The 9,815-nt window shown below is 39.2% G+C and overlaps 2 protein-coding genes across 2 annotated transcripts; one reads left to right on the top strand and one right to left on the bottom strand.

The window, feature by feature from the left end:
* The first annotated feature begins 5,602 nt into the window (after positions 1–5,602).
* On the top strand, positions 5,603–5,956 carry LOC109218542 (14-3-3-like protein E). Its single transcript, XM_019382916.1, has one exon. It carries the CDS (start codon positions 5,603–5,605, stop codon positions 5,954–5,956), a length of 354 nt encoding a protein of 117 aa, XP_019238461.1.
* Positions 5,957–6,469: 513 nt separating this feature from the next.
* Positions 6,470–7,469, bottom strand: LOC109218540 (uncharacterized mitochondrial protein AtMg00810-like). Its single transcript, XM_019382915.1, has 4 exons — positions 7,427–7,469; positions 7,310–7,381; positions 7,004–7,227; positions 6,470–6,886 (listed from the first exon to the last, which is right to left on the bottom strand). Exons 1-4 carry the CDS (start codon positions 7,467–7,469, stop codon positions 6,470–6,472), a joined length of 756 nt encoding a protein of 251 aa, XP_019238460.1.
* Between the last annotated feature and the right edge of the window lie 2,346 nt (positions 7,470–9,815).

The following is a 9,815-nucleotide window of genomic DNA, read 5'->3' as shown; positions in this document are numbered from 1 at the left end:
AAGATTAGGCTCTTCCAATGCACCTTTTGGATTTGAGGGATTTGCATTTGATATAACTTCTTGATGTTGAATCTCCTATCAGTGCTTTGCAATTGCATCAGTCTTGAAGTCAAGTCACCTTGCATGGTAGGCAGATCAAGAATAAGCTTCCTGAGCTCAAGAATTTTACTCACTACCCAGGCTGCATTCTTGGGTATGGACATATTATCTCAGTTTGGTTCTTGATGTAGTAAGTATGGATCCATTTGATCTAAAGGCAGTCCTTCTTCTTTGTGATAGCCCATAAGTATTTTACCACAGCCTCTTTATTCCAGTTGTACAGTTTTATAACATCCAATCCTCCAGCTGCTTGTGGCAAGCATATCTTCTCCCAAGACATCAATGCTTTCCTAGAGATATCTGTTTTTCCTGTCCATAGGAATGTCCTGCATGTGGCTTCAATCATTTGAACACCTTCTTTGGCAATAGAAATATTTGTGCCCAGTATGATTGTACACCAAAGATCACTGATTTTATGAGTTGCGATCTTCCTGGGTATGATAGCAGCTTTGATGTCCAATAGCTTATCCTGGCAGTGATCTTTTCTACCAGTGGCCAGCATTGGTTAATTGACATTTGTCTTGATGCTAGTGGCACGCCCAAATATTTGAATGGCAATGTGCCCTCATTATATCCCAGCTCGTGCAAAATGTCCTCTTTCAGAGTTGCAAAAATGCCAACATGGTAAATGGAGCTCTTATCTACATTTGCCTGTGGTCCTAAGGCCTTTGAGAACTTCATAAAAGCCTGCTGAAGCAGCCTAATAGAAAGGAGGTCTGCCCTATAAAACATCAACAAATCATCACCAAAACAAACGTGGACCACTCCCATTATGTTGAATCTAGGATGGAAATGAAACTCCTTGTTCAAGGCCAAATGATCAAATTCCCTCCGTAGATATTCCATAGCAAGCACAAATAGGTAAGGTGACATAAGGTCACCTTGCCTTATTCCTCTTTGGCCTTTGAAAGGTTTATTGAGGCCCACATTCAGTGCTAAGGAATAAGTGACAGTTGTTATGCATTCCATTATCCACTTGATAAACTTATGTGGGAATCCCAGTTCAATCAGAAGTCTTTTCAGAAAATACCAATCCAATGTGTCATATGCCTTCCTAAGGTCAACCTTAAGTACACACCTTACTAAAATTCCCTTCTTGTTAAAGCCTTTGAATAGTTCATGAGTGAACAATATATTATCATTGATACTCCTTCCTTTAATGAAAGCTGATTGAGGTCCTCCAACTAGATGACCTATCACTTTCTTGGGTCTCCCAGTGATCACTTTAGTAATGATCTTGTACATGGTTGTGCAGCATGCTATAGGCCTATAGTCCTTAACCTGAGTGGGGTTGGGGACTTTAATCAGAGTGATAGTAGTACAATTTATGGCCTTGTTCATTTTTCCTGTTTTAAAGAATGCTAGTACATCAGCAAGCACATCACCTTTTACCTCATCCTAGTGTTGTGTGAAGAATTTAATTAAAAATCTATCAATACCTGGTGCTTTGTCAGTTGGCATGCTTTTAAAAGTAGTAAATATTTCCTCTATTGTGACTTCCTTGATCAACTCAAGTTGTTGTGTTCTTGTCAGGCATGACCCTTTCTTAATCATCTCAGAATTGGGGCAAGGGAGAATGTGTGATGACTCTCCCATCAGCTTTTTAAAGAAAGTGAGGAATTGTTCTTCTACCTGCTTTGGTTTTGTGATCTTGATGCCTACATAATTATATTATGTATAGAGTTAATTGTATTAGCACTAGTGCGCATCTTCCACTGAGCATGGAACTATCTTGTATTAGCATTTCCATATTGTATCCATGTGGCTTGAGATTTCTGCCTTAGAACATGTTCCTCCATATTGCTCAAACTTTCCACTTCTATTAAAGTTGCTTTCCTGTTCTATAAAGATCTGGCATAATGGTTATAGGGAGATATTGGATTGTGCTAATTCCAATTTCTTCTTGGCTTGATTCAGCTTTTGTTGATAGGAGACCATGTATGTGTTTAGATCCCTCAGTGCCTCCTTTAACCTCTTAAGTTTCTGCCATGTTCTGGACATCCCTGCATCTCTGTAATCCTGTGTCCACACTTCTTTCACAATCCCTGCAAAATCTGGGTGATGTAATACTGTTTGATATAACTTGAAGGGTCTAGGATTCAATTTCTATTGTTGTACTACAAAGTTGCATTTTAGCAAGATTGGAGAATGGTCTGAAACTCCAAGATTCAAATACTCTACTTACATATGGCCATAGTTCATCAGCCAATTGTAATTTCCAAAGGCCCAGTCAATCTTGCTGTATACTCTTGCATTATCATCTCTTTTTACACCATGTGTAATACCATCCTGTAATTTTAAGGGAGTAAATTACAGTCGATCGAATAGTTCTTTGAAGCCCTGGGTCTTTGCCTGTGTGACAGAGGGCCCAATCCTATTCTCTGTGTGAAGCACATTGTTTAAATCACTGCATACCAGCCATTCAGATGTAATATGAGATCCTATAGAAGCAAGTTTATCCCATAATTGTTGTCTCTGTATCAAGTCATTACTTGCATAAATCACAGTGAGAAGCAACCTTGTTTGGCAAGTGGAGTCCTCCACTACACAATGGATGAACTGAGAATTTACCTCTAATATCTGAAGTTGTATATGAGGTTTTCATAGTAGCCAAATACGACCATTATAAGCATGATCATAGTTGTATTTGGCTTGCCAGTCCTTAGCTATCTTTTGTATGATCTTCCTAGCTTTATTTACTATTACTCTTGTCTCAACTATCCCCATTACTTCTATTTTGTATTTCTTCAGAAAGAGAGTCATCTCCTTCTATTTAAAGGGCCTATTAAGCTCTCTAATGTTCCAAGTACTTATAATCATGGAGGTTTAAGGTGGTCTATACCGCCCTCCCCTATATCAGGTGAGGTATGTCCTTGAGTCAGTACCACAAATCTATTGGTAGTTCCCCACTGGCTAGTGGAACAGCTAGCTATATTTTGTTGTTACTAATTATTCATTCCACTATCAGCAATTCTTTTACCTTGACCTTTTGACCCTTCTTTCCTCACAGGTGCTGCTAACATTGGGAATTCCTCCTCTTCCAATGTAGCATTAGTCTCCTGTGGTTCAGCGGCGTTTTCCTGTGTTTTAGAAGTTGTTGGATCAGTAGTAGTGCTAATCTGGTTCTTTGCCACCTATTTAGTCACCACCCTCCTCCTCTTCCTACCTCTTCTATTCTTCCTTGTTTGCTCAACAAAACTATCATTTCCTCTTGGGTCTCCCTCTGTCTGTATTCCTCAGTAGTGTGACTGACTTTAGCACAATCAGTACAATACTTTGGCTTCCAATCATACTCTATACTCTGGTGGCCCTGCTGGAGTATGGAGTTCAAGAGCATTTGGCATGGGGTGAGATATGACTTTCTCTACTAGTACTCTAGCCTATGATATATGATCCATCTCTGTTGTAAACAGGTCAGCGTACATAGTTTTACCCACCACACTAGCCAGCTTACTCAAAGCTTCTGTAGACCAATAGCCAATAAGTAAACTAGGAGATCTCACCTATAAAGGAATTATAGTTAGACATTCAGGATCAAACATAAAATCAATCGACCAATTCTTCAAGATGAAAGGCTTGTTATGGAATGTGTAAAGACCATATTGCAAGACTCGATCCCTGTCACTCGCAGAATCAAACCTGAATATGTAATAGTCGTCGTCATGATATAGGATTTTGGGTTTGATAACAAAATTCCACAATTTCTCCACATAATTCTCCATAGATTTGAAAAATAGAGTATCACCCAGAACATACCCTATAAGAGAAGTACCCCAATATTCCTATTGTTCCTTAATATCCTCCTCAACAATCGTAACTACAAATGTATCACCATGCAAATCTGGAGGAATGAGCCTTACCCACTTCGTGAGCTTTGATTCCTCTGGTAGGGTTTCTCCTCCGTTGGTGGAGATTTCAGTTCCTCTATTGCAGGGCCTTTTGCAACATCAGGAATTGGTACTATGGACTTAGCTAGGTCAGATAATTGAAGTCGGCGGGGAACCTCTAACCCCGTTCTTCTCGCAGCACGCTTCCCAATTGGATTGAGATGATTCTCACTCTTCTCCTCATCTTCTTGCTCCTCACGTACGGGTTGAAATTTTAGCAGTAGGAAGCTACCAAAAGTGAGTGGTCTTACTTTTGATTGTATTGTATTCGCTGGTGTTGCTATAACCAAAGTCACCGGTGATGGTAAGGTATTGGTGGCCGGCATTTTCACACTACTCATGCACATTAGCAAGACTCGCTTAACGTGCATCGAGAGGAAAACATGCTAGCTCCTCTGCTTCATCTTTAATAATGTTTCAATGTCCTGGCCTATATTGATACATTCAGTATTTGATCGAATCTTTAGCGGACATGTGAAGATTGTTACCGGGAGTTAATTCGGATGCTTTCAGTCTATGCACGAAAGAATTTTTCATGACATAAAATAGTAAAATGGATGTTTGTTGATATATAGTAAGGATATGTTTTTGATTCGTTAAGATACGTCGTGGTATAAGCTTTGGAACAACAATGCTCTAAAGCTAGTACAGTTGACCTCTCTAGATGAAGTTTCTTAAAATCTAATAGTTCTAGTCCACTCCTCCCGCAGCAGTAGCTCCAATCATTTATTGAGTTTGTTGGGAATTTTGCCTTGTTACATTTCTAACCAAATTTGGTTGCATCCATGTGCGTGCTGAATCATCAAATATAGCTTATATGTGATTCACTTATTAGTTCCGAAAAAACCTATTCTGTATCATCTGCACTAACATAGTTAAAAGAAGCAGGAAGCAGTTGATCTAGCAACTAGCGAGTGTCGTTAACCCAATAGGGTTTGGAGAAAAATGCTTGTTTTACACAAAGATGCATTGTAGTAATCAAATACTTTAGGATGAGTGATTTTTCTACTGTAAAAGGTGAAACGTGTTTGTTGACAGCACACTATTTTACTTCCAAACAATTACATTTGACTTGTAATATTTGCTGAGCTTTTCTATTTTATAGTTGATATTTATAGCTTATGGCCACTAAATATTTATAGCTTATGTCCAATAAACAATATATGAAGGAACTGAATCCCATGACCAGAACAAAATTGTGTAGGGATATGAGGAAAAGTGAGTGAGATATTTTGGAGGTCTCAAGGAGTGGAGCATGGATAGCAGTATTGCAATTCGTGGTCTTTGAGGATGAGGGATTGTGATTTGAGTGGATGGACGAGGCAACAAAATGGAATTAGACGGATAATTTTTTATATTCCTAATAAAAAGTAATGTAGTCTTTTTCACGTTAGGAAAAGTTAGTTGTTCCGGCAATATCTCATGTGCCACTAAGTGTGAACCCAAATATTTTATAGGGGCTTAAGTGGAATTTTGTCGAAAATATACTAACCACGAGGATAGATGAGTTAGTTTTGGAAAGTTTAGTTTAGTTGTGTCTAGTTGCCACCTTTGTTGACTTTCTTGTATGGCTTTTAGTTACCTTAAACTTTGTTAAATCAGGTGCTACTTTAAACATGACCGAGTCAACTCATGAAGAAAACGTGTACATGGCTAAGCTGACTGAGCAGGTTGAGCAGTATGATCGAGGAAATGGTGTAGTTTATGGAGAAGGTTTCAAAGACAATAGTATTGAGGAGCTGACAGTGGAGGAACGGAATATTCTTTCTGTGTCTTGCAAGAATGCCATTGGCACAAGAAGGGCCTTATGGATAATAATTTCTTCAATTGAGCAGAAAGAGGAGAGCCGTGGAAATGAAAAGCACGTGAACATCACTAAAGAATACAAAGACAAAATAAAGGTTGAACCAGGCAAGATCTGTGATGGGGATTTTTTTTCAAAGGGCAACCATGAGAGCTCTCATGCTTGAGCTAGTCGCAGCTGGAAGAGAGAAGAAGAGCAGTTAAGTTGAGAATGAATACTGTCCCATTGATTGTAATGCTACAGCTACAGTATTAATACACTTTCACTAACCGACTAAAACTAATTAATGCACAAATTACATAATTATTCCCTAACTAACATTGTAACAACTTAACTGACATAGAGTCTATATCCTCAATACTCTCCCTCAAGCTGTATAGTGTGAACAAGTTGAACACTCTCAGCTTGGACAATAGAAAGTCGTGTTGTGCCTTCCCCAGTGCTTTAGTTAACACATATGATATCTGCAAGTCTATGGAAATGTGTGTTATTTGGATGAGGCCTAACTGTATTTTTTCTCGAATGAAATAACAATCTATCTCGATATGCTTGGTCCTTTCATGATAAATGGGATTTGCAGCAATTTGAATTACTGCTTTACTGTCACAATACTGCTTCACTGAGAGCTTCAAGCCCACATTCAACTCCTTGAACAATCCTTCCAACCAAGCTATTTCTTCTATTGCATTAGCCATACTCCTGTACTCTGCTTCTGTAGAGCTCCTTGACGTTGTACTTGTTTCTTTGATTTATAAGAGATAAGAGAATCACCCAGCTTTACCACAAATCCACTTACTAATTTCCTAGTCATTGGACATGTGGCCCAATCTGCATCACAGTGGACTGTGAGTTGTTTAGATGGTTTGGAAGACAACAAAATTCCCAATCCTGATGCATTCTTCAAATATCTCACAACCTTCAATGCTCCTTCCAAGTATGACCTCTTTAGCTTATGCATGAATTGTCTTAAGTTCTGAACATCATAGTTGATATCTGGACTTGTCATAGCTAGGTACAACAGTTTTCCAACTATTCTCTGATAGCTATTAGGATCACTTAGCAACTCATCAACATTCAGATTGCCATGTGAGTTCGTCTGGTCATACTCTGCACTAGTGAGCCTTTGACTTGTGTCTCAAGGTGTGTAAGCTGGCTTGGATCCTTCAAGGACAAGTTCAGTGATGAGGTCAAGAGTAAACATAATCTGACATACTAGAATTCCATGCCTACTCCTAGCAATTTCAAGACCAAGGAAGTATCTCATCTTCCCCAGGTCCTTGATCTTAAAGTGATGTTGGAGCATAGTCTTAGCCTCCTGAATCAATTGAGAAGAGGAGCCAGTGATTAAGAGGTCATATACATAGATAACGATGATGACTAAGTCAGAACCAGACCTCTTGCTAAAGAGTGAGTAGTCATGACGACTCTGCAGAAAACCTGAGGATGATAAGGCCCACTAAGCTTCAAATTCCACTATCTAGATGCTGTTTTTTGTCATAAAATGATTTCTGAAGCTTACAAATCCTTGGAGGCTCCCCTTCACCTAAAAGACCAGGAGGTGGAGTCATATACACTTCTTCCATCAGATCACCTTAAAGGAAAGTATTAAAGACATTCATTTGGTGCAGCTTCCAACCATTCATGGCAGCGAAGGATAGCACAGCTCTCACTGTGACCATTTTTACCACATGAGAGAAGGTCTCTTGATAGTCAAGACCCTCATGTTGTGTGTATTCTTTGGCTACCAAATGAGTCTTATACCTTTCTACCTCCTCTTTGACATTGTATTTCACCTTATATACCCCTTTACACCCTATAGCCCTTTTGTCAGCTGGTAAGGGAACCAAACTCCAGTGTGGTTGTCCTGCAAAGCCTGCAACTCTTGATCTATTGCAACTATCCATTTTGGATCTTGAAGAGCTTTAGCATAGGAAGTTGGTTCTGCAATAGTTGAGAAGTTACACAGTGCCTTAAAATAATGTGGGGACAGTGAGGCATAAGACATGTAGGTAGATATAGGATAGCTAGATCCAAGAGTAGTTGAAGGACCAATTCTTGGCATTCCATGTACAAAATCATTCAGCCAGTCAGGTGGTTTAAAAATTCTAGTAGACTTCTTTGGACCCTTTTCTTGCATGTCAAGTGAGGGTTCCACATGTGTGAGAGGAACCACCACTTCTTCGTGAAAAGGGGCATGGTGCTCTAAGGCCTCAGGAGTTGCAGTAGGAGATTCAGGAGATGGAGGAGTTGAACCATCTAAATCAAGAACTGCCTCTGAATCTTCTGGATTGGGATCCATGATGAAGGCATCATCACCATCAACAAACTGCTCAACAACAGGCTCCTTAGTTGTAGATGCTGCTGTCTTGAAAGGAAATATGTACTCCTTGAAAGACACTTCTCTGCACACAAAAAAAGTCTTATTAGTAAGATTGTATAACTGATAACCCTCCTAAGTAGAATAATACCCCATATGCACTGAAGGCTCTGCTCTAACTCCAAATTTGTCACTTCCATCTGTGCCGGCGGCATAACATAAGCTTCCTAACACCCTGAGATGCTGCAACTTAGGTGGTTTGCCATAGAATACTTCAAAAGGAGTCTTCCCTATAAGTGCGGTGGATGGTATTCTATTAATCAAATAGACTGCATTTTGCACACAAAGGCCCCATCATTTCAGAGGAATACTTCCCAGAAACTTGATAGCTCTAGCAAAATCAAGGATCTGCATGTGCTTCCTCTCCACCACCCCATTCTGCTAGGGTGTGTAGACAAAGGATCTTTGATGAACAACACTTGCAATCTTAAACAAGTCTGTGCAATGATAATTAAAAAATTGTGTCCCATTATCTGAACTGAACACCTTTATTGCACTATTAAACTGAGTCTTTATAAGAGTCATGAAATCCTTTATTACAATAGGTACATCACTTTTGAGCTTAAGAGAAAATATCCAAACCATCCTACTATAGTCATCCAACAAAGTGAGAAAATATCTATTCCCATCATAGGTAGGGGTATTATAAGGACCCCATACATCACCATGTATCAAATCAAATGCTTTAGAAGCTCTACTAGTACTTTGTGGAAAAGGAAATCTTGTTTGCTTTGCCAGAGGGTAAATAGGGAAAACAGTGTTGCTATGCAACTTATTGTGCTTTACTATATGCATTTGTTGTAGAACTTTATGTGGTATGTGTCCAAGTCTCCTATGACATAACTCTTCTTCATTAGTCACACACAGTACTGCTGAAGCTTGTACCCTGTCTTTGTCATTGTGAGGCCAATAGTAGAGATCTCCTTCAACCTACCAGTCCCATTCACCTTCCTAGCGTGAAGGTCCTGCAGAAGACAAAAATCAGGAAAGAATAACATGCAACAATTCAATTCCCTAGTCAGTTTTGACACTAACAGTAGATTATACTTAAAGCCTGGGATACATAGTACATTGGATATGACTCCTTGATCTAACTTGGAACTTCCTATATAAGAAATGGCCAAGCTATCACCATTTGGAAAATGAACTTTTCCACCATCACATTTAGTCTGATCTTTAGGATCAGAAATCATTTTAGTATTTGAAACCATATGGTCCGTTGCACCTGTATCTACTATCCACTTATCATCCCTCACTTTACTTTCAGTAGAATTAGTTACACTAGCTGCATTTGCAATCATAAAAGGACTAGTTGTACCTGCTGCATTAACTATTGGTTCAGGTGCATTATCCTTCTGAAGCATTTTCAGAATTTAGTCATACTGTTCCCGGGTAAATAAAATCTTCAATCCAGCTGCATATGCATGTGGTCCATTTCTATCTGTACCTTCGTAGCTAGCAGTCAATCCTGTGTACCCTGCTTTGTTATGATCACCATCAAGACCTAACGGTCGTGTAACTCCATGACCCCTGTTCCCATTCCCTAGGTTGTTTCCCATGCTTTGATGTTATGTTGTAGAATTACCAAAATATGCAGAATTGCCAAAATATGCAGAATCCATGCTTCCTCCTGCCTTTGAAATCTGCT

This window comes from Nicotiana attenuata, unplaced genomic scaffold (genome assembly GCF_001879085.1).
Source record: "Nicotiana attenuata strain UT unplaced genomic scaffold, NIATTr2, whole genome shotgun sequence".
Lineage (NCBI taxonomy): Eukaryota > Viridiplantae > Streptophyta > Magnoliopsida > Solanales > Solanaceae > Nicotiana > Nicotiana attenuata.
This window is presented reverse-complemented; position numbering and strand designations above follow the sequence as displayed.